The sequence below is a fragment of the Callithrix jacchus genome, chromosome 8, assembly GCF_049354715.1.
Source record: "Callithrix jacchus isolate 240 chromosome 8, calJac240_pri, whole genome shotgun sequence".
Lineage (NCBI taxonomy): Eukaryota > Metazoa > Chordata > Mammalia > Primates > Cebidae > Callithrix > Callithrix jacchus.
Window position 1 is genome coordinate 124,820,259 of NC_133509.1, and position 25,464 is coordinate 124,845,722.

Here is a 25,464-nt window from a genome sequence, read left to right on the forward strand (position 1 = left end):
TATATACAATATTACAATTATATAGTACATGTAATTATATATATAATTCAATTGCTCTAATACTTTAATACATTTTCATGATATACCCTACCCCTTAGAAAGAGGGACTTTTAAAAATACATATATGTATATATATTTCTTTTTTTTTTTTAAAGAGATAGGGTCTTGCTTTGTTGCCCAGGCTGGGGTGCAGTGGTGCAACCATGACTCACTAGAGCCTTGAACTTCTGAGCTCAAGAGATCCTCTCATCTCAACCTCCCAAGTAGGTAGCAGCTAGGACTACAGGTATATGCCACCACACGTGGCTAATTTCTGTATTTTGTGTAGAGATAGGATCTATGTTGCCCAGGCTGGTCTTGAACTCTTGGCCTCAAGCAATCCTCCTGCCTTGGCCTCCTGAAGTGCTAGAATTACTAGTATGAACCACCACACCAGGCCAAATTTCTGTTTTTAAAAATTGTATGCTAAAATCACCACAACTTCGTAGATATTTTTAGCTAGGTTAGGACATTCTGGGTTTTTTTTTGTTTTTTCTTTTTTTTAGACAGTTTCACTCTGTTACCCAGGCTGGAGTGCAGTGGTGTGATCTCAACTCACCTCTGCATCCCAGGTTTTCAAGCAATTCTCCTACCTCAGCTTCCCGAGTAGCTAGGACTATAGGCGCATGCTACCACGCCCAGCTAATTTTTGTCTTTTTAGTAGAGATAGGGTTTTACCATCTTGGCCAGGCTGGTCTCAAATTCCTCACCTCAGGTGATTCACCCACCTTGGCCTCCCAAAGTGCTGGGATTACAGGTGTGAGCCACCACGTCCAGCCAGGACATTCCATTTTAAATGTATCAAACATGCAGATATGAAGATTTTTAACAGGTGACATACATGATGTTTTAAAATAACATTTTCAAATGTGTATTTCAAAAATGTTCTCCCTGTAGCACAGCTTTTCTTCTAAGAAGGTGTTACTTTCCCATTCATTGTTAAAACATTGCCTGTATCTTGAATGGCCATATTTAAAGATATTTTTCAAAAATCTCTACAAGGTAGTATCTACTAAAACCAATTAACACATAAAGTTCAGCAAATTTCGACAATTTGTCTTTCTGCAAAAAGAAAATGACTATCAATTTTTAGTTCCTTTGTTGAAGACAACTTTGTGTGGTAGAAGTATATTGATATTACCTATCTCATCACAAAATACAAAGATGCTACATTTTAAAGGACTTGCTGTTACAAAATCAGCTAAGTAATATTTTCCTATAAGCACTTTGTATGCATCTGGCTTTAACTTCTTTGCTCTTCATCAATAGCTTGCTCAGTAGCTTGTCAACGATGCAGCAAATGAATTTCATATATTTTAATGATAATGACTGCAAATCCTTTTTCAAGTAACCTGCTTAATAATTTCTATTGAGAAGGACTGGCTCTGGTCATATTTCATTAAATTACTTTTATCCCACTTTTTGGGAACGATCCAAGATGGCTGATCGCTAACATCTCAGGATTGCAGCTCCCAGTGAAAGCGCAGAGAACGAGAGGAGGCCACACTTTCAGACAAATTTTTGTCGCTCATGGAGCAGAAGATTCCAGTGGAGGAGCCGCACGAGTCACCAGTGCGACTCTTGTGGCCGGCGCAGCGCTTTTGCCAGCACCTCGGCGTGGCAGCTCGTGGTGCAGAGCAAACGGGACTGGTTCCCCTTCTGACTGAGGTTTGGGAGGAGCCGCACAGGTCGCCAGCATGACTCTTGTGGCTGGTGCAGCGGTTTTGCTGGCACCTCGGCGCGGCAGCTCTTGGTGCAGAGTAAACGGGACTGGTTCCCCTTCTGACCAAGGTTTGGAGCTCCAGGAAGGCAGAGTCACCTATTACAGACTCGAGAAGGAAGCTGGACTGGAGATTCCTAGGCAGAAAAGCACCATCAGTCTTAACACCGCTGTTTTGGCCAGCGCAGTGGGTTGCTCATATTTCGGCCCTGGGAATTAACAACTTGGACGTCCACTCAGAGACCTAATTTGAAAGTTGGTAATTACAAAGACGACAGTTGGATAAATTTACAATGATGGGAAGAAACCAGCGTAAAAAGGCTGAGAATACTCAAAATCAGAATGCCTCTCCCTCTAAAGAGGATCACAGTTCCTCATCAACAAGGGAACAAGGCTTGATGGAGAATGAGCGCATCCCATTAACAGAATCAGGCTTCAGAAGATGGATAATAAGAAACTTCTGTGAGTAAAAAGAACATGTTGTAGCCCAATGTAACGAAACTAAGAACTTTGAATAAAGGTTTGACAAAACCCTAATGAGAATAGACAACTTAGAGAGAAATATAAGTTAATTAATGAAACTGAAGAATACAATACAGGAACTCCGAGAAGTATGCACAGGTTTAAACACTTGAATTGTTCAAGTAGAAGAAAGGATATCAGAAGTCAAAGTCCAACTTAATGAAATAAAACGAGAAGACAAGATTAGAGAACAAAGGATAAAAAGGAATGAGCAAAGTCTCCAAGAAATGTGGGACTATGTGAAAAGACCAAATTTACATTTGATAGGTGTACCTGAATGCGACGGAGAGAATGAATCCAAGCTGGAAAATATTCTTCAGGATATTATTCAGGAAAATTTTCCTAAACTAGCAAAGCAGGTCAATATTCAACCCCAGGTAATACAGAGAACACCACAAAGATATTCCTCAAGAAGAGCAACCCCAAGGCACATAATCGTTAGATTCACCAGAGTTGAAACGAAGGAGAAAATACTAAGGGCAGCCAGAGAGAAAGGTCAGGTTACCCACAAAGGGAAGCCTATCAGACTCACAGCAGATCTCTCAGTAGAAACTCTACAAGCCAGAAAAGAGTGGGGGCCAATATTCAACATCCTCAAAGAACAGAATCTTCAGCCCAGAATTTCATATCCAGCCAAACTAAGCTTCACAACTGAAGGCAAAATAAAATCTTTTATGAACAAGCAAGTACTCAGAGATTTTATTACCACCAGGCCTGCTTTACAAGAGCTTCTGAAAGAAGCATTACACATAGAAAGAAACAACCAGTTTCAGCCCTTCTAAAAATATACCAAAAAGTAAAGAGCACCAACATAAAGAAGAATTTACATCAACGAATGGATAAAACAGCCAGTTAACATCAAATGGCAGTAATCCTAAATTTACATCGACTAAATCCCCCAATCAAAAGATACAGCCAAAACCCAACGGTATGCTACATCCAGACCCATTTTACATGCAAGGATACACAAAGACTCAAAACAAAGGGATGGAGAAAGATTTACCAACCAAATGGAGAGCAAAAATAAATAAATAAATAAATAAATAAATAAATAAATAAATAAATAAATAAATAAATAAATAAAAAGCAGGAGTTGCAATTCTCGTATCTGATAAAATAGATTTCAAAGCAACAAAGGTACAGTGGTAAAAGGATCAATGCAACAACAAGAGCCAACGATCTTAACACCCAGATACAGAGAGACTTAGACTCAATGAGACAGAAAATTAATAAGGATATCAAGGACTCCAACTCAGATCCGGAACAAGTAAACTTAATAAATATTTATAGAGCTCTCCACTTCAAATACACAAAATATACATTCTTGTCAATACCACATCACACCTACTCATAGGTTTAAATGAAATATTGATTGGCTATTATTAATACCCATTTTTTTTTTTTAGAATAAAGCAACATTTCTGTTCTCTCTCCCTCTTTTTCTTCCTCTCCTTCAGTCCTTTTTTTTCTTTCCTTCTCTCAAAAAAAGAAAAAACGAAATCAACTTGTAGACCTCTAGATCCAGGTCGGCAATGTCTCTCTCATTGCCCGATTTCCTTCCTTCCCTTCTCTCTCTCCCTCCCTCCCTCCCTCCTTTCCTCCCTTCCTGCCTTCCTCCCTTCCTCCCAAAAAAAAAAAAAAATTACTTTTATCCCAAATGGGAACATCTGGCAGATGTTCCCGATGTTCCCCAATATCCATTCTCTCCCCCTCTTCCTTGGCATCAGAACCTCTATTCTTAGGCTCATCATTGCCCAGAGCAAAGACTACATTTTCCAGAACCCTCCCCCCTTGCAGCTATGCATGACCTTGGAACTAAGTTTTGGTCACTGGGTTCTAAGTAGAAAATATATATATCCTGAAAAGGAGTGGAATCCCTTCCTGCTTTCTTTTCCTCCTACCAGCTGGAATTCAGATTTGACTCCTGAAACTTAAGCAACCATCTTGAAGTAAGAGGGAGAAGCCAGGTGTTGATGCAGCCAAAGCAACAAGAAAAGGGGCAATCTGGATCCTTCCCAACTGTGTGCTCAACATTAAGCCCTGGTTTGCCTATGTTTACGTGTCAGATAAATGAATTTCTATCTTTTTTGAGTTTCCGTTCTTTTGGGTTTTCTGGCTCTCGCTGGTTTGCCAAACCCTAACGAATGCACCTGGTAACAGGGTTGATGAAGAGCTCATGCTGGGAGTCACAGAAGAGACAGCTCTGCTGTGTTCTCACATCAGCATGTGTTTGCACTATTCATACTACCTTCAGTCTGCAGTCTCCTATCAGAAACTGCTTTTAAGCCACTTGTCCATTTTGTCAGGATTCGTTCATAAGAACCACATAATGTAATCTTTAAATCCACTTTATCAGGTACGTGTGAACTGCAATATGTCGGCAGCTTTGAAAGCAAGCGAAGGAGGAGGCTACCATCAGGCAACTCCAACAGGTCTTTCCAGACAACTCAAGAGCCACAGTTAACCTGTGTTCGTCTGAAATACAAACCATGTGAGGACACCAGCATCCATGCTAAATATTAATAAAGCTTCATTTTCCCTTGGTTCATACAGAAGTATCTGAAGAAGTTCCACTTTCTTCCTGTTCCTCTCCTGCCCCTACTCACAAGTGCTTGTATGCACCTGGCTGGTGTACAAGCCCCCCCTCCCTTTACAGTCCACTGTCGAGGGCATGGAAGGACTCGCAGGTAACTATAGATTTCCCTCCTGCATCATGACACTAGGCTGCAAGACAAAAATGCTCTTGGCTAAACAATCAGAATAAGTAAGTGCTTTCCATAAAGTCAAAAATATGTAAAAGCAAATGGTACATCACAACGTGGGTGTACAGAAAGATTCTGATGCCTTACCTGAATACCTCGAGAACAGTCCTTTCTGGTAATTTGGGAGCCACCTGCCTAAATGCTTTTTTGAAATCTTCCAAAGTTAAAAATCCACGATCTATTTGAAAACAATAAAAAATATTCACTTACTTTGATGAGCCCTATGAAATGTTACTTCAGCTGTAACATTTGTGTAAAACTTATTTTAGTATATCACTAGGAGAAAAGCAGTAATTTATGATTTATTTTACACATAAGGTACTCTGAGGTTGTCTCATCTGAAGAATTTAAGAATCTAATCATACTTTACTTCAGTGTAGTCCCAGCTGATCTTCAAGGTCACTTGTGACCCTGTCATTTTGCTGATTCTCTCAGTCCCAGGGATTCATATATGAGACATGCACTATAACAATGGTGTTAGACTTTGAGTCTTTGAGAGTTGCCAAAACAATGCAGTCTTCAAAATTCACGACTTTTCCCTTGCCTGGTATTGAAATCATGAAATGTTAATATTTAGAAGGAAACCATAATGGCAGCCAAGACATTGAACCTAGTCTCCACAATCTTTTCATTCTGTGTATGACCTATGGGGCTTAGAAGGTCTGCAGCCACCCCTCTCAGCAACACCCTATGTGAGAAAATAATTCCACCAATCATATGTAGGTCAGAGCAAGAGTTGACAAAGAAACCACACAGTCTCCCATACCTCCATAGGTGGTTCATGTCCTATATCCCCCATGGCCAGTCCTTTTGCTGTCCCCATGATCACTGAGGTATAATATATTAATACAACTATATAACTGTAAATGCTTTTGTTTTTTGAGGCAGAGTTTTGGTCTTGTTGTCCAGACTGGAGTGCAATGGCACAATCTCAGCTCACCACAACCTCTGCCTCCTGGGTTTAAGTGATTCTCCTGCCTCAGCCTCCCAAGTAGCTGGGATTACAGGCATACGCCACCATGCCCAGCTAATTTTTGTATTTTTAGTAGAGACAGGGTTTCTCCATGTGGGTCAGGCTGGTCTTGAACTCCCGACCTTAGGTGATCGGCTTGCCTCGGCCTCCCAAAGTGCTGGGATTACAGGTGTTAGCCACCTCACCCAGCCTGTAAATACTATTTCATCCATGATAAATGTTAAGAATTTAAGATCACGATGCAGAAAAAAACGTGCACCAATACCTAAGGTAACAGCTAATGAACACAGTAATCTAATCTTCCAAGTATATTATATGCTTGATTTACTGGGTATAAAATCCTATTTGCAATCCCTTAATAGCAATTTTTTATATCGAAACACTTCAGAGACACTTACAGTACGTGTCAAAGGCTGTGAAGATGTGTCTTATTTCATTCCGATATCGTTGAGCTTCCTTCTTCTTCCTTACAATATTTAAAAACTCCTCAAGTAATATACCTAAAAATTGGAAAAAAAAACAATTTTTCAAAGATTACTGTCTTCCTCTTTAAGAAAAAATTAAATAGAAATGAACAGTCAGAAATATCACCAATAATCAAATTTTATCTTACTTTTGGTGAACAGTATTTATTCATGATCTATAAAGTTTCCTGAAGACCTAAAAAGGCATTTTGCTAGAAGCTAACATTTAACAGATCCAACACTAGAAATCAATAGTGAAAATGCAAGAGACTTTTAGGGTTCATTGAGCTTTTTCCAGGGGTAAAGGAATGGTGAACTTGAAAAAGTTTAACACTCTTTCCTCTATCAGCTCGAATAGGCATGAAACTACTTATTAAATAAGGTCTCCTAATTTCTTTCCTTATGTTTCTTTGATCCCTTTTTTCCTAGCCAGATGTCACAACGGCAGGTTTCTTTTTTCCAACTGGGAGATCGGGTCAGAGAAGTAGTTTCTTAAAAGTCAATACCAGTTGCATACCACAGATAAAGGTGGAGAGAATATTACATAAACAACAGAGCTGGCACCATCCCCAGCCCTGGATACACCCCACAACGTGTGGAGCAGCCTCAGGCTCAGCTTCCTGTGACTCTGATAATAAAAGAGCCCAGCGTGATAAAATGAGATTGGATACTGTGCTTACGATGTCTATTAAAATGAATTCTAATGTGATCTTTGTAGTAGGTTTAAAGAGCGAAGCCAAGAATTTAAACATGTTGGTGAACTGAGCTCTAAATATATAAAAAGAGCGGTTCATTTATATAACTCAGGATTTCCATAAAAAACATCATCGCTCCGTTTTAAAAATAGCCCCAACCATACAATAACCACATGCACGTTTTTTCTTTTAGTGAGGTAATACTAAGCTGTATACTTTTCTAAAATAGGTCCAATCATTTAAAAAATGTAGAAATGGTTTTTTTAATTTCCTACATCTTTATTTATATTTAAAGATTTATCAACTTAAAACAATGATCTGTCTTTCTGTTTTCAAATGAGTCCTTTATAATGTTTTAGGACTTACTGTGGACGAGGCACTGTATTAAGCTTTGGAAATAGAGGGGAAAAGAGAACATACATGCTTCCAAGGGAGCACCCTGTCTGGTGGGGAAGGCAGTCATTACACAGGTTCAAATGCAAATGCACACCTCATTGCAAACTGTGGCATGGGCAATGAGGGGAAGACATGAGGTTGTGAAAAAGATTCCCAGGAATCCTTATGTAGAGTAGACTCTGGTGAAGGAGAGATCCCTTCAAGGAGGAGATATTTAAGCCCAGATATAAACCTTGAGACAATACCAACTGGCTAATGTTGCAAAGAAGAGCATTGCTGGCAGTAGAGACAGCCTGTGCTGAGGCCGTGGGGTGGCAGGGCGGGAAAATGAAAAATGGCTGCTGTGGTTGGAACGGAGTGAGCCAGAGAGAAGTGATACAAGATGAGGCTGGGGAGGGAGGCAGGGGCCAAAACTCACAGGCTCCTGTGGGTCATAGTAAATAATTTGGGTTTTATTTAAGTGCAAAGGAAGTCAACAGAAGGTCCGAATTGGGAAGTTATATGACCTGATTTTTGAAAGATCTTTCTGGCTATTATCTTGAAAATAGGATTGGGGTGGGGGAGAAAAAAACCTAAAAAGAGAGACCAGCTAGGAGCCTACTGGTGAGAGATGTGGTTGCCAGGTTGCTGGCAGTGGGGGTGAGAGGAGTGGAAGGTTTCCAGATATATTTTAGAATCTAAATGACATAGCTTGATGAAGAACTAGATGTGGCGGGTGAGAAAGGAGGAGATGTCAAGAATATCCCATAGATTCTGGCTGGAAGAGCTACTTAAAGAAAGGTTCTGTCTGGGGGAAGAGTGAAATTGGGGTGAGATGAAGAGTTGCCATTCAGATGTGTGAAGTGTGAAGTGCTCCAAAGAAAACCAAGGGAAGTTCAGGAGGTGGCCAGCTGTCTTCTGGACAAGACATGCCTCCCTCACCTACCCGAGTGCCTGACAGGTGCTCAATCATATGTACTGTAGTAAATTAGCACGTGTAGTATTTTTTCCATAGTTGTGGGGATACACACTGATGCAGTTCCACGCTAGGCATAGTGGCTTACCCCCATAATCCCAGCACTTTGGGAGGCCAAGGTGGGTAAATCATGAGGTCAAAGGTGAGGAGATCGAGACCATCCTGGCCAATGCGGTGAAACCCCGGTTCCACTAAAAATACAAAAATTAGCTGGGTGTGGTGGTACGTGCTGTAGTCCCAGCTACTCGGGAGGCTGAGGCAGGGGAATCACTTAAAACCAGGAGGCGGAGGTTGTAGTGAGCTGAGATTGTGCCACTGCACTCCAGTCTGGGTGACAGAGCAAGACTCCATCTCAAAAAAAAAAAAAAAGAAAAAAAAATTGATGCAGCTCCATTCTTATCTAATCACTGTTGTGACAAAGAACATATGCAAAATTCCTGAGGTTAAAATTGAAGTCTAGCCATGTCATGTTCCCATAAGGTCATATCCATAACTTTACTTTCATGAACACCAGAAGCTAGTCAATTAAGTAGCATCTAGAGTAGCTGAAATTCTTGAATAATTCATTCACTGATAATGGCATGTCCTATGAGGGCCTGCAGAAACATACCCCCATCTACCTCTCAGGGCTTCCTAGTCAACTTCCTGGTGCTTCCCCAAGAAAAGAGGCCCTTTCATACTCTACACCTTTGCCTGTGTAAAACACGCTGCCTGGAATCATGAACTTGCTCCTTTTTTCTCCTAGTGAATGTTTACATCTCCTTCCAGATGCAACCCAGGCAACATCTCCTATTTGAATGTGTCCCTGATTTCTCACAGCTGAGTCCTTTTTCTGTGACCCGACAGCCCTTTGTTGATTATGTAATCACAGAAGTGATTAGGATCTATGGTAATTATTTGGCCGCACGTCTGCCTGAGACATGCTGAGGGAAAGCAGTGTACAGGGTTCAAAATTTTATCCCACGATTAGCATGATGCCTAGCAGACAGTAGGCATGCATTACATGTTTGCTGAGTAACATTCAATTAATAACAAATAAGATGTTATTTCTAGTTTTTAGCAAAATCATTAAAATGTCTATGTGGTGGGGGGGTTCTCCTAGAGACAAGGTCTGCCTCTGATGCTCAGGCTGGAGTACAGGGGCTAGTCACAGCCATGACCACAGTGCACTGCAGCCTAAAAATTCTAGCCTCAAGTGATCCTCCACTTCAATCTCCCCATTAGCTGGAACTAAAGGCATATGCCACCACACCAGGCTTAAAATGTGTATTTTAGAACAGGCGTGGTGGCTCATGCCTATAATCCCAACACTTTGGGAGGCCAAGGTGGGAAGATCGATTGAGGTCAGGAGATCCAGACCAGCATGGACATGGCAAAATCTGTCTCTACTAAAAATATAAAAATTAGCCAGGTGTGGTGGCTCATGCCTGTAATCCCAGCACTTCGGGAGGCTGAGGTAGGTGGATCACCTGAGTGAGGTCAGAAGTTTGAGACCAGCCTGGCCAACATGGCAAAACCTGTCTCTACTAAAAATACAAATATTAGCTAGGTGTGGACCTATTATGCACCTGTAATCCCAGCTACTTGGGAGGCTGAGGCACAAGAATCACCTGAACCTAGGAGGTGGAGGTTGCAGTGAGCTGAGATCGTGCCACTGCACTCCAGCCTGGGTGACAGAACAAGACTCTGCCTCAAAAAAAGAAAAAAAAAGTTTTTAATGATCTTATTATTCTGTATATGAATGCCAAAAAGTAGGTCACTTTCTATTCACATAGCCAGCAAAATAGTCACTTCAGAAACCCAAACTCTTAAAACATGATGTAGTAAAAACCAACCAAAATTCAGGGAGAACTACATCCATAATATTTGCTCTTATCATTGCATTTGACCTAGAGAAATGATAAAGGGGAAAAACAAGCACAATTCCATGGTTCATTGCGTAACTCACAAGAAAAAAAAGTACATGAGTGACGACATCTTTTAAATTACATATTCGGATAACTCATGAGTATTTGCATAACTATGAAGTATTTGGGTCTTTATTTCACAATATTGCAGGATAAAAACAAATGTTCTTTAGCTTTTACTAGAAAATGTGTGTAGATTTAAACTGTATGCCTATTACCACTTAAAAGACATCCAGTAACACAAATTACTCTGTATGTATAATCAATTTCTTTCACGCTATTTTCCCACACAATCATATACTTTATTTTTTAAAGTCCACACACTAAAGATTAAACTCAAGTACATAATGTGTGAACATATCCCCTCCCTTCTATGTCTTTGTCTTAGTCTTCCAAGACAATACTTATCCAAATACAAGCCCCTTTTCTAAAATGCACAGAGAAGTTTCCACTCAGCTCAGCTCTCGTGTTGTAGTAATACAATCACTTTCCAAAGCGAATACATAATAACATGCTATTCCTGAAGCTCTGCAATGAAAACACATTAACGTAAGCTGTATACAGCTAGCTCTTTCAATAGCCTAGAAATAGTTCCCACTACTAGCTCCACCTGCTGTCACAACATTCACACCTAAAATTACCTCTTCACAAAGCTTTTCAGTAATTCTACTGACATCAGATTTCATACCCAAGAAGAAATGTGTCCCCTCCCACCCCGCCTCCAGAGGAAGAATATGTTCAGAAAATTCTAATTTCAAATATGATGTTGAGTCTTTTGTGTACACTGTTCCGCTAATAATAGTTACCTAAACATACTTTACTGTGGTTACAAATTAGGATCGCAACATTAGGAACCACACAGACCTATGTGTTTATCTGTGTTTATTGTTAATAGTCTGCAGAATATACTCAGAAATTGCCTGGGTCATTGGACTCTATCAACAGTTGGCAAACTAATTTTTCTTTTTTTAGCTGTAGGAATGTTCTTCTTTATATGAAAATGGAAAGCCTCATGTGTAGAGGAGATGAAGACAGAACTATTTGGTTTGAAGGGCTTCCCATTCTTCCTTATGTAGCAGTGTCTTTGAATGTGTCCCCAAAGGATCCAGGATTGAGGATCATGGCTTAAAGACCACTGAACCAACGATCTTTACAAATCCTTCCTGACTCTGCCAGTCCCATGCATTTATTTTTTTTGTACATACAACTGGAAAACATCTTCCACTTTATAAACAATCCTTGGCAAAGTGGACTTTCTTCATGTTCCGTAAAATATATATTTTTTGGGTTTCCAAACTACTTAATATATGTGATATCTGTATGTCATAGAGAGAGAGAGAGAGAGAGAGACTAGAAATGTTATTTTTTCCTACTTGTTTGTTTATAAGCAGTTTCCTAGGAGGGTAATCATCTTTCACCACAGGGGAAGATATATTCAAAAAGTCCAACAAAACTATATAAATTTTTCCCTTGGAAGTTCCATTATGTATAGTTTTCTGCGGTTCACAGTTCTAAGCTTCAGGGTCAGTGCACACAGAGAAATCCTCTTGAAAATGAAGGAGTCTAGCATCTGGCTATCACAGTGAGCTCAAATTAGAAACTGCAGTAAACCTGGGGAGAGTGAAAAAGAAAACAATAAAAATGGCAAGTTATTTGGACTCTAAGCCTGGTCCCAGATTTAGTAGAAAGGAAGAGTTCATATTCATTGTGCCACATATTGACTTTTCCAGGAGTTAAAAAATGTTTAAAAATTAGTGTTTAAAAGGATGAAGCAGTCTTTCAAAAGGGATCATGCAAGCCTTCTCTAGTTTGAGACACAAAGTTCAGATTATGATTTTGGAGGCCATGACAGTGAAGGGGTGGGGGAGGGATACAATGTGTTTGCATAGAAAGACTGTAAGGATGGTAGGTGTAAGTGACCTCAAAAATAGTAAGCTGTCATCTCTGATAAGTGAATTCAGAGGATAATATTTCCTTCCAGTTTACTATAGAAATGTTGGAAAATAAAGAGAAAATAATCTACCTTAATGGAAGAAATCAAGTTTTACGATATAATTGGAGGGAAAATGAGTAAAAACCCCAGTTATAGGTCAGACATAGTGGCTCACGCCTGTAATCCCAGCACTTTGGGAGGCTAAGTCGGGCAGATCACCTGAGGCCAGGAGTTCAAGACCAGCCTGGCCAACATGGTCAAACCCCATCTCTACTAAAAATATAAAAATTATCTGGGCGTGGTGGTGGGCACCTGTAATCCCACCTACTTCGGAAGCTGAGGCAGGAGAATCACATGTTCACCTCCAGGCTTGAACCTGGGAGGCAGAGGTTGCAGTGAGCCAAGACCACATCACTGTACTCCAGCCTGGGCAACAAGAGCAAAACTCCATTTCAAAAAACAAAACAGAACAAAACAGCAACAAACAGTTACAGAATAGAGAAATGAAATCTTATTTCTATCAAACCCAGGTAGGAATTGTTACTTTTTTGTTATGTACATCTCCTGCTCATAAAGCTTCAAAGCCTCCTTGGTATTAAACAGCACGAAGTCCTAATACCTTATTCTGGACTTTAAAGCTTCATCCTTCCTTCCATGCAACCCCATCCTTAATCCTTCCCAACTCTCATCATGTCAGCTGACTCGGCTGGACACAATTCATTTACAGTTATGTACTATATTCCTTGCTGTTAGAGATGTTAAAAAAAAAAAAAAAGGCAAAAATCCAAGGTGAGTGGATTCTGTTAATGGGAGGGCTGCATTAACAGCATGATAGCTGATATATTTAGGTATGCAAATCTGAGCAGGGAGAGAGATTTGTAAAAGAACAGGGATCTAGAAGGAAGAGATTTCAGGCACTGATGTGGATATCATAGGAGAAGAGGGTCTCTGAAGAACTCCGCATAGAGAGCACAGTGCCAGCAAAAGGAGCAGGAGGCGGGATACATGGCTGGCACCTGCACTGCTTTCATTTACCGCCTCTTTGCTCCATCACTGTTTCAAATCCTACCCATCCTTCAACACGTCCAGCTCCAGGCCCACACCTCCGCTAGGGGCAGTGCTGCTCTCCTGAACTCTTAGAGGTTTTCTTGCCTATACCATTCGTCTAACATCTGGCCATAAAAGAAGTGGCAATATTTCTTTCATCTTCCCTACCACATAAATTTTTATTTTGAGACGGAGTCTTGCTCTGTTGTCCAGGCTGGAGTACAGTGGCGTGATCTCAGCTCATTGCAGCCTCTGCCTCCCAGGTTCAAGTGATTCTCCTGCCCAGCCTCCCCAGTAGCTAGGATTACAAGCGCTCACCAACACACCCAGCTAATTTATATATTTTTAGTAGAGACAGAGTTTCACCACATTGGCCAGGCTGGTCTCAAACTCCTGACCTTGTGATCTGCCTGCCTCAGCCCCCCGAAGTGCTGGGATTACAGGTGTGAGCCACTGTGCCCAGCCCACATATTAAGAAAAAAAAAAAAAAATCTTTAGATCAGTGTCTGTGTCTCCTAATTCTTCCCCATCTCTATAGTGAAACATATTCACCATTCTCTAAATGGGTAATTAAATAAATACATGGATGTGTCAATATCTGTAGGAGATATTACAAAATGGTCCCATGATTATGATTTCAAGATAAAGTAACCTTAATTTGTATGCAGTTTCCTGATTATAGAAAAGAACTAAGAGGCCAATTGAAATGTGAAATCAACCGAAACCTTCATCCCTGCTATACCTTGGCCTTTGTTCAATAGGAGTCAAAATCAGAAACCATACACAACAGCGGGTGTTTTATGACAGAATCTAAGACTAGAAAAAGGATATTTAAATTTAGAAAAATGATACCTGTAATAGACAACTGTCTGGTTTAGAACAAGCCAGACAAGATGTTAATAAATAAAAGCATGCAAGCCAACTGACCATTAACCTAATCGTCCACACATTATTTTTCAATTGGACCTTACACGGGATAACAAACAGTCCATAATTACAGTTATGATGAATCAATCTCTTTGATTTTTCCATCATTCAAAGTTGAAGGTTAACAGTAAGTTCCTGGAAAGCTTTTTCAAGTATGAAAGTAGTATATGTTCATTCATTTAAAAGGGCAATAGTATAAGGAAACAGAAAAGACACTCAATCTAATCACCTAGTGAAAACAAAATTCCGAAGTCCTTTTTTCTGGTTTTTAACCTTAGACATATTTTATATAGAGCTGAGATAATAACACAGAGACAAGTGTATGAGGATTCAGTGGGACAATGCCCATTCAGTTCTTATTTATAGCTTTTAGCATACAGTAAAGAAAAGCCCTGTAAATCTTAGCTGTTCTTATTTATATAGAATGCTCTACAATTTATTCTGGAATAAAGTCAGATCATCTGAGATCTGTATACTTGGAACACACAGCCTTTGCCCTTCAAATTGCCCTGACATTAAACACTGGTCTACATTGAGAAAAGATGAAGCAACAGCCTTACAAAATTCACTCGTGCATTTATTGAATAGCTTGTGGACACTGACATCCACTCATCAGTTTCTCCTCCATGAGCCATCACAGAAGAACTATCCCATGGCAGGAGGACTTCTGCCTCTCTAGAAAAACGTTTTGTTGCATGGACCCTGACTGCAGCTGTACTTGCTCGTGTTTTCCTATTTGCTCTGGATACTAGGTAGTCCAGACCCAAATGTGAAATTAACATCGAACAACTATAGAGAACATGGTGATTTGTGTTTTGTATATTAATTCCACTCCTGACTTCAACTAATTGATTCATAAAGTTCCTTAGGGGAATGAATACTGGCCTCAATTTTGTCACAATTAGGAATATAACCCATGGCACTATTAAAAAGCAAAGGAAAGGCTTACCAATTGGCTGGAGGTCAGACCACGTTAGTATGCTACTTCCTAGCTAGCGGTGCCACTCTGGGCAACTTACTTAACTTCTCTAGCCTTCTGAATTTATTTTTTTAATTTTTAAACTTTTTAATACTTTCTTTTAAGAGAGATGGTCCTGCTACATTGCCAGGCTGGTCTCAAACTCCTGGGCTCAAGCGATCTTCCCACCTCAGTCTCCCAAGTAGCTGGGAATACAGGTGCATACCACCATGAATGGCCAGAATTTTTTAACTTATAAAATGGGGATAATCAGCCAGGCACAGTGGCTCATGCCTATATAATGTTAGCACTTTGGGAAGCTGAGGTGGGAGGATCACTTGAGCCCAGGAGTTAGAGACCCTGTCTCAAAAAATAATAACTTAAAATAATAAATAAAATATAATGAGGTTTGGCTACGTATCCCTACCCTACCCAAATCTCATGTGGAAGTGTAACCCCTGTCAGGGCAGGGGCCTAGTGGGAGGTGATTGAATCATGGGGGCTGGCTTCCCCCTTGTTCTCACCAGATCTAGTTGTTTGAAAGTGTGTATCAATTCCCTTTTCATTCTCTCTCCCGCCGTTGTGTGAAGAAGGTCTTTGCTTCACCTTTGCTTTCTGCCTTGATTCTAAGTTTCCTGAGGCCTCCCCAGTCATGCTTCCTGTTAAGTCTGTAAACTGTGAGTCAAACCTCTTTTCTATAAATTACTCAGTCTCAGGTAGTTCTTTATCACAGTGTGAAAACGGACAGATAATCATAATATCATAGAGGTGTATTACATATAACAATCATCACAGAAGAATGTGCTCATCACAGATCTGCACATGATAACTGTTCAGGAAATGATCACTGCAATTACCTACAATAATAATAAATACCGTAAAAGGATTTTATAAACAAAAGAGCCATACAAATGCCAAGTACTTATTATTTTATTATTCCTCTGTATTGTTCTGTGATTCTTCTCTGAAGCCCAGGTTCCTCATTTTAAAATAAGGACAGATGACTGTTTTCCAGGTCTCTTCTAGTTGCAAACTTCTTCATTCTATACACTTAGAGAAGGTATAAAGTGCATCAGAGAATGAGGGTTATAATGAAACCCTCTCAAAGAGATAGCAATACTGTAAAATCAGAACCGACCTCAACTGTGATCTGCTGCTTCCTTTAACAAATGCCTTGATTTTTTTTCTCCCACTCATGTATTTCTTTGTTCCAAGCAGCCACAACAGTTTTTGCTAATATTCACATGCTTTTCAGGCTACAGGCAATAAAAACATCATTAGCACCTTTCTGCTACTCACACTGGCTGCCCTCAAATTTTCCCAGCACGTACACTTCTTCCTGACACTCTACTCTTATTTCTAGCAGCTTTGACTTAACTTTTCACTCTTCTTAATTTTCACAAGGAAATCTCTACAGAAATGACCCACTTTTCAAGAGGATTAGAAACCCCTGGGAAGCAGGACCTGGGCATCCAGGTTTAGGTATAATCCCAAACCGAAAGCTCAGGGTGTCTGGCTTCAGGACTCTGCCCCTTCCTAAAGGCAGCTGAGTCAAGGCCAATCTAGAATATGCCTCAGACCTTGCCCTGCAAGTTCGGCAGCAACTGGGCCCTGCACAAAGAATCCTGTGGATGGTGTGCCAGAGCCCTGTTCTGAAGTAAGAAGAGCAACAGATAGCAGAGGAGAATTCTCAAGTCAGCTGTATTATACAGGACAACTTTGGAAGTTGATTACCTGAATAAATAGCTCCCAGGAGGCCAAGGCCAGCATTTCAGACTTTTGTTTCTTTCTTTCTCGGGTCTCACTCTGTCACTCAGGCTGGAGTACAGTGGCGTGATCATGGCTTGCTGTGGTCTCAACCTCCTGGGCTCAAGCAATCCTCCTACCTCAGCCCCCAGGGTAACTGGGACTAGCATGTGCCATCATGCCTGGCTAAATTTTGCATTTTTTGTAGAGATGGGGTTTTGCCATGTTGCCCTGGCTGGTCCCAAACTCCTAGGCTCAACTGATTCACCCACCTTGCCCTCCCAAACTGCTGGGACTACAGGTGTGAGCTACCATATCTGGCCCATTTCAGTTCTTCAAGATCCATAACATTAAGGAGAGAGATAATACATGTGGAGAAACATTTAATCTGTGCATGAGCCCTCTTCCTTCAAGAGAAATACCATATCAATAACAGGGAAAGAAGAAAAACTGGATGGTTTGAAATTGGTTCAGTATTGAACAGTTCTAATACAAAAATTGCATGTTAGCAGCAAGCAGAGTTCAGCAGTGATTTCTTGCTAGGCTATTTTACTCTTCGTGAATGTTTGCGGTCTTGAGTTTCTACACACACACACACACACACACACACACACACACACACACACACGAGTACTGTTGGGAGAATACAGGTGGGAACTGTATTCTTTCTTCCAGAATCCACCCCTCTCTGTACATCAGAGAAGTAGTTAAGGAAAAAAAATATTCAGTGTGAAGTCAAATCTTAATTCAAAATCAGAGGACATACAGAAGAAAGTAAGTCTATAAGAATAAAGAATGTTAAAGTACCTTCAGCAATAGTCACACTTGATGTATTAGAAGTCACTGTATTAATCTTTTTTCATGCTGCTGATAAAGACATACCTGAGACTGGACAACTTACAAAAGAAAGAGGTTTAGTGGACTTACAGTTCCACATGGCTGGGGAAGCCCCACAAACATACCGGAAGGCAAAGAGGAGCAAGTCACATCTTATGTGAACGGCAGCAGACAAGACAAACTTTGTGCAAATGAAGTCCTCTTTTTAAAACCATCAAATGTCGTGAGACTTATTCACTATCACAAGAACAGCATGGGAAAGACCTGCCCCCATGATTCAGTGATCTCCCACCAGGTCCCTCCCACAACACATGGCAATTATGGGAGCTATAAGATGAGATCTGGGTGGACACACAACCAATCCATATCAGTCACATAATAGAGAAACACTATATAATGAGGAGGGGAAGATCTTCATCCAGAAAGAATAACTCACTGAATATCAGGGAACTCCTAAGAAAGAGAAATCCTATCAATGCGGAAATGTGAAAAATCCTTTTGCCAGAAAACAAAGCTCTCTGTAGATTGGACTAGTCACAAAATACCCTAACGAAAAAAAATGTAGAAAAGGCTTTATCAAGAAGTTGTAACTAATGGAACATCAAACATTACTTTGAATATTTTGAAAGTGTGAAAATTTTCAACAAGAAATTTAAAACCTGGAGCAATTCTATCAAGTGAGGGATTATATCAAGAACATGTTCTCCTAGCAATAATCTTGAAAGTCATATTTCATATGTGATTCTAAACCTTGTATATAAAGAGTAACAGATTTTAAATCTAAATGTTGGTAATCCCTGTCCTTTATTCCCCTTCTCAGTGTGGCTAATAGTTTTTCATTTTTATTGATTACCTCAACAAAATCAGCTTTCGATTTTTTCTTGTTTGTCCTCTTTTCAATTTCATCAATTTTCATTCCAAAATTTCCTATTTCCTTTCCTCCACTTATTTTGGGCCGTATTTGCTCTTTTTTTGTAGTTACAGGTGGAAGTTAATTAAAGGTAGAAGCTGAGGTCATCAGTTGAGACCTTTATTCTTTCCTAAGCATAGAAAGTGAGTGCTACTATTTTCCAAGTACTGCTTTCAATCCATCTTACAACATTTGCAATGCGGTCTTTTCATTCGATTCAAAATACTTCCTAATTTATCCCTTTTGATTTTTAATTTGACTTATGAGTTATTTAGAAGTGTGCTATTTATTCGGAACAACTATTTGGAACTTTTTCAGGCAGCTTTGCTATTGATTTCTAATATAATTCCATCACAAAGAACATACTTTGCACTTTAAATGTATTGATCTATTTAATGGCCCAGAGTATGACCAATATTAAATACACTTTGTAGACTTGAAAAGAATGTGTATTCTGCTGTTGTTGGTTAGAACATTCTAGAGATGACAATTAGGTCACATTGGTCATATGTGGTTCATGTCTCCAAAATCCTTATTGATTTTATTTCTACCTGCTTTATTAATTTTGTCCATTTTTCTTTACAGTTGTATTAGTTTTTTGCTTTGTGTATTTTGAATTTCTGTTATTAGAGGATTTTTTTTCTTTTCTTTTTTTTTTTTTGAGACAGAGTCTTGCTCTGTCACCCAGGCTGGAGTGCCACGGTACAATCTGGGCTCACAGCAACCTCTACCTTCTGGGGTCAAATGATTCCTGTGCCTCAGGCTCCTGAGTAGCTGGGATTACCAGCATGTGCCACCATATCTGGCTAATTTTTTTTGTATTTTTTTCATAAAGACAGGGGTTTCACCATGATTGGTCTCAAACTCCTGGCCTCAAGTGATCCGTCTGCCTTGGCATCTCAAAGTGCTGGAATTAATAGACTTGAGTCACGGCACCTGGCCAGGGGCATAAATGTTTAATTCCCTTAACGAACTGACTCTTCTTATCCCTGGTAATATTCCCTCTTCTGATGTCTACTTCATCTGATATTAATATGCTCACTCTGGCATTCTTTGGTTAGTGTTCAGTACAGTATATATTTCTAATCTTTTCGTGCCTTTATACTTAAAATGGGCTTCTAGGCAATACAGAGTTAGTTTCTATTATTTAATTTAACAGTATCTGCCTTTCAATGGGGCTGTTGAGATCATTTACATCAAACTACAACATTAATGATTGGATTTAATTCTACCATCTTGTTACTTGTTTTCTATTTGTCTATTTCCATCTATCTTTTGTTCCCATTTCTTTCCTTCTTTTGAATTTTTTTTAAAGAGATGAGATCTCACTCTGTTGCCCAGGGTGGGGTGCTGTGGTGTGATAACGGCTAAGTGCAACCTCAAACTCCTCTGCTCAAGAGATCCTCCTGCCTCAGCCTCCCAGGCAGCTAGGATTATAGTCACGTGCCATCATGCCTGGCTAATTTTTTTGGTTTTTTTTGTAGAGACAGTGTCTCATACTATGTTGACCAGGCTGGTTTTGAAATCCTGGCATCAAGCATTCCTCCTGCCTTGGTCTTCCAAAGTGCTGGGATTACAGGTATGAGTCACCACCACCAGCCTACTGCTGTCATTCTTATCTTTGTTCCTATTCATATGTGTCTTTTTCCCTAGATACACTTGTAGTTTTTTAACATACTAAAAAAGGAAGGATACTATTAAAGATGTTATTAGATTAACTGACAAAATTGAAATATAGATGGTAAATCAGATGAAATACAGTTATGAACATATATTTATGAACATGACAAGCATATTGTAGTTATGTTCAGTACAGAAGAGAAGGGCGCGGTGGCAGAAAGTGCAAAGGAGAAGGAAGACGGGGTAAAATGTTAACAATGTCAATCTAGGTAAAAGGTTTACCTTACACAGGGAGTAAGCTATTCTCTGTACTATTTTATTTTGAACTTTTGTAAGCTTTAAATTATTCAGAAAAAGGCAATCTTTAAAAAGCCAATCCAACATGCTCTGGATCCTCTCCCCTTACACAATAGGTCTCTTTCCTTCCCTCTCTCTAATCTTTCCTCCTCTTCACCAGATCATTCGGCAAAGATTGGAAACACGTTCTTCCATTTAAATAGTAATAATAATAATAAACAAACAAAACATCTCTTGATCCACAGCCACTCTGGACGTAATTAAAGACTCATCTACTGACATCGTCACACTTTATCATCACTTTCCACTTACCTTCAACCCACTCTGCCCTCACCACACTTTGAAACGCCTCTTGCTAAAGTCACCAAACACCTCCAGGTGGCAAACTCCAAAGTATACTCATCAGGCTACCTCTCCACTCAGGAGCATTTGATAGTGCTGACCATACCTTCCTCATTAAAATATCTACTTCTCTTGGCTTCTGATCAAACACTCCATTTTCCTCTTGCCCCTCTGTCACTCCTAAGTCTCCTTCGCCATTTCTTCATCTTCCATCTGACTTCCACTGGCTAGAGTTCTTAACATTTTCAGTCTACTCTATCTCTCTAGGTGGTCTCATCCATTCTCATGATTTTAAAATCTATCTGCAGATTGATGACTCCCACATATCTTCAACCCAGAACTTACTTCTGAAATTCATACAGTCCGATTGCTTTGACACAGTAGGCTGACACTTCTCAAACTTAACATATTCAAAATTGAACTCAGTCTCCCTGACCCTCAAGTATTGCTCGCCTCCGCCCCCACCCCCACCACCCCTCTGCCTGCCTGCCATCATCCCTTTTCAGTAGGTGCCATGTTCATTCATCCAGCTGCACAAGTCAGAAAACCTCATATCATTTCTGAATGTTAAAATTATAAGTGATATTTTTCCTTTATGCACTTTAACAGTTTAAAATTTCTCTGTGATAAGCCAATTTATAAATAATCAAAATTAAAAGAAGACATACAAATGGCAAACAGGCATATGAAAAGGCACTCAGTATCATTGATCAGAGAAATGCAATCAAAACTACAATAATATCATCTCACCCCAGTTAAAATGGCTTTTATCCAAAAGACAGGCAATAACAAATGCAGGCAAGGATGTGGAGAAAAGAGAGCCCTCATAAACTGCTGGTGGGCATGCAAATTAGTACAATCACTCTGGAGAACCACTTGGAGATTCCTCAAAAAACTAAAAAAAGAGGTACCATATAATTCAGCAATCCCGCTGCTGGGTATATATCCAAAAGAAAGGAAATTAGCATATAGAGGAGATATCTGTACTCTCCATTACTGTTTGTTGCAGCACTGTTCACAATAGGCAAGATTTGGAAGCCTCAGTGTCCATCAACAGATCAGTGGATAAAGAAAATGTGGTACATATACACAATGAAGTACTGTTCAGCAATAATAAAGAAATAGATCCTGTCATTTGCAGCAACATAGATGGAAATGGGAGGTCATTATGTTAAGTGAAATAAGGCACAGAAAGTCAAACACTGCATATTCTCACTTATGGATTCTAAAAATCAAGACAACTGCACTCATGGACAAAGAAGTAGAAGGATGGTTACCAGAGGCAGAGAAAGGTACGGGTGCGCTGGGAAGAGGTGTGGATGGTTAATGGATGCAAAAAAAAAAAGGAATAAGACCTAGTGTTTGATAGTACAGCAATGGTAAGTATAACTTAATTGTACATTAAAAAATAACCAAAAGAGTATAATTGGATCCTTGATAACATGAAAGATAAAGGCCTGATGGGATGGATACTCCATTCTCCATGATTTGATTATTAATACCTAGTATGTGATAGCACAACAGGGTGACTATAGTCAAAATAGTTATACATTTTAAAATAATTAAAGAGTGTAACTGGTTTGTAACACAAAGGATAAATGTTCAAGGGAATAGTTATCTCATAAATGTTCAAGGGAATAGTTATCTCATTTCCCATGATGTGATTATTACACATTACATGCCTATATCAAAAAATGTCATGTACTGCCTCTCTCTCTCTCTCTCTCTATATGTGTATATATATATATATGCACCCACAAAAATTAAAAATTAAAAAAAAATAAAAACAACCAAACCCTTTCTTTTGGATGAGAAACAAAACAAAGACGTGCTTAAATATAATGCTATACAGTTTCTGTTTTTAATCGTCATTTTGTGAGTGTCTGTATTAGTCCATTTTCATGCTACTGATAAAGACATATCCAAGGCTGGGCAATTTACAAAAGAAAGGTTTAACAGACTTCAGTTCTACGTGGCTGGGGAGGCCTCACAATCAATGGCAGAAGGCAAGGAAAAGCAAGTCATGTCTTACACGGATGGCAGTAGGCAAAGAGAGAGCTTATGCAGGGACTCCCCTTCCCCTTTATAAAGCCATTGGATCTCATGAAACGTATTCAGTATCACAAGAACAGCATGGGAAAAACCCACCCCCATTATGCAATTGCCTTCCACCAGGTCCCTCCCACAACACATGGGAATTCAAGATGAGATTGGAGTGGGGACACATCCAAACCATATCAGTGTCTAAATAAGGTACTAAAAATTAACATTAACTTTCATATTACCAGAAGTATTTGGATTTATTGAAGACATCACAGAATCCACTTCTATCTAGAAAAGAGGAAAAAATAACAGAACATGTAATTTTATCAAATGTTTTCACAGTGCAAGTTCTTAAATCTTCGGGTGGGAATAAGGATCTATTTTTATAAGAAACCAAGTTTATTGAACCAAGGAGACAAGTGAGGATACACAACAGTTAAAACAGTCATTTTGCTTTTCCATCAACATCTATAAAATAGCAGACACTAATCTGCTAGCCTCTAATGGCCCCCAAAACTTTATTCCATTGACCAAAAGAGTTTAAGCACAGAAAATCAATTTGGCTGTCCCATATATAATATAATCTAACAGGCAGCCTTTCTACTTTAGACAAATACAAACAATTGTTATAATGGGCTCGGTGGCTCTATTTTTTAATTTTTTTCCTGGTTATAGAAGTACCACATGATTGATGTAGAAAGCACAAAAAATTCAAACAATTATGAAGAAAATTGAAAAATCAGCTATCCAATGAAAACCACTGTTATCATTTTAGACTAATCAGCTTTTTCCCTCTATGCATTTTTAAACATTTGAGACTTTAAACACTGTACAGAAAGCATGAGTACCTGCTTTCATTGAATGATAAAATATAAGCCCTTTACCACACTTTTAGGAGGGCATTGGAGTATTAGAATCTTGGCAGGGTCTGACATAACTTCTCCACTTCTAGTCTCAAACTCTTGCCAGTCTTGGATTCCCTGCATTCTCCTGGTTCCTCTTGTCCCTTCCAAATGGTTCCCAAGCCATTTTCTTCAAGTCCCCTGCCTCCCCTTAAATGCTGGTATTCCCTAACGTTTTATCCTCAGACCACAACTCTTCTTATTCTGCATAGTTTTCCTGGGCAATCCCATCCAGCCTCATGGTTTGAGCAGCCACCTGGAAACCAAGGAGCCCCAAAACTATCTCCATCCCTACCCTTTCCACCCAATTTCAGATTCCTACATCTCAGGGAGGCAGATCTAACAGCAGATTCTCACCACCATAACCTGAATAGCCAGCACAGTATTTAACAAGTAAATGCACCTGGAATGTCCATAGCTGCCTCAAACTCAATGTATTCCAATAGAAACTCACTAACTTCCTCTAAAACTACTCTTAAATTTTCTCTTAATTGGTGGCATCGCTATCCCTTCACTCCTGGTGGTCATGTCACTCTTACCACCACTGCATCCAGTCAATCATCCGGGCCTAACTTGTCCCACCACTCACCAAGTGCTCCTAGATACTTATCAGAGTAGTCTATCTTCTCTAGTCTAAATGACCACTAGGACTGTTATAGTCATTACTAGAATTAGGCCTTGCTTCTTGGTACCCTTCACTTTGTTTTTCAATCTCTTCTCTTTCTTGGCATCTGTCACAGTTGTATGTTTCTCCACATTAAACTCTGAACTGCTTTGAAGTAGAGACTGTGCTTCATTCATCCTTATATCACTAGCAACTAGCAAGTATTCCTTTTATTAAAAAGGAACACTTAATAAATTTCACTATGTATGGGTGGGCACGGTGGCTCACACCTGTGATCCTAGCACTTTGGGAGGCTGAGGTGGGTGGATCACTTGAGGTCAGGAGTTGGAGACTAGCCTGGCCAACATGGTGAAACCCCAACTATACTAAATATACAAAAATAAATAAATAAATAACCAGGTGTGGTAGTGTGCATCTGTAGTCCCAGCTACTCGGGAGGCTGAGGTGGGAGAATTGCTTGAACCTGGAAGGTGGACGTTGCAGTGAGCCTAGATCACGCCACTGAACTCTAGCCTGGGTGATAGAGCAAGACTCTATCTCAAATAATAAATAAATAAATTTCATTATGTAAACAATTGCATGAATGTATAAGTGATTTATTATGTAAGTATTTTACTTCTTCATGATCAGCAATCAGTAAATATTTCATTTGCTCAAAAGCAATATTCAAAAATTAACCCCAAATCTCAAACTAGTATAAAAATCTGTTGAATTTCACAGAAATTATATATTGTCACTTGTGTAAGAAAAGTTCATTGTACAAATGACAAAGTGTATAAGTGATATGCTATAAATAAATACTGATTAGTGACCTGTGGTTAGTAAATAGTTCATTTGCTTAAAA

General features: G+C 39.5%; 1 protein-coding gene across 10 annotated transcripts in view; it reads right to left on the minus strand.

Moving 5' to 3' along the window:
- EFCAB11 (EF-hand calcium binding domain 11) overlaps positions 1-25,464 on the minus strand; it is a 164,458-nt gene that overhangs the window by 136,526 nt on the left and 2,468 nt on the right. For 9 of the 10 annotated variants that reach the window (XM_035262153.3, XM_035262152.3, XM_035262154.3 and 6 more), the window contains exons 3-5: positions 23,336-23,381; positions 6,415-6,516; positions 5,131-5,221 (exon numbers count right to left, since the gene is read on the minus strand). In XM_035262153.3, coding sequence (XP_035118044.1) covers positions 5,131-5,221; positions 6,415-6,516; positions 23,336-23,381 — 239 coding nt within the window. Of the gene's footprint in view, positions 1-27; positions 1,897-5,130; positions 5,222-6,414; positions 6,517-23,335; positions 23,382-25,464 lie in introns of those variants that run through there. The other variant, XM_054240270.2, reaches the window with a different exon arrangement.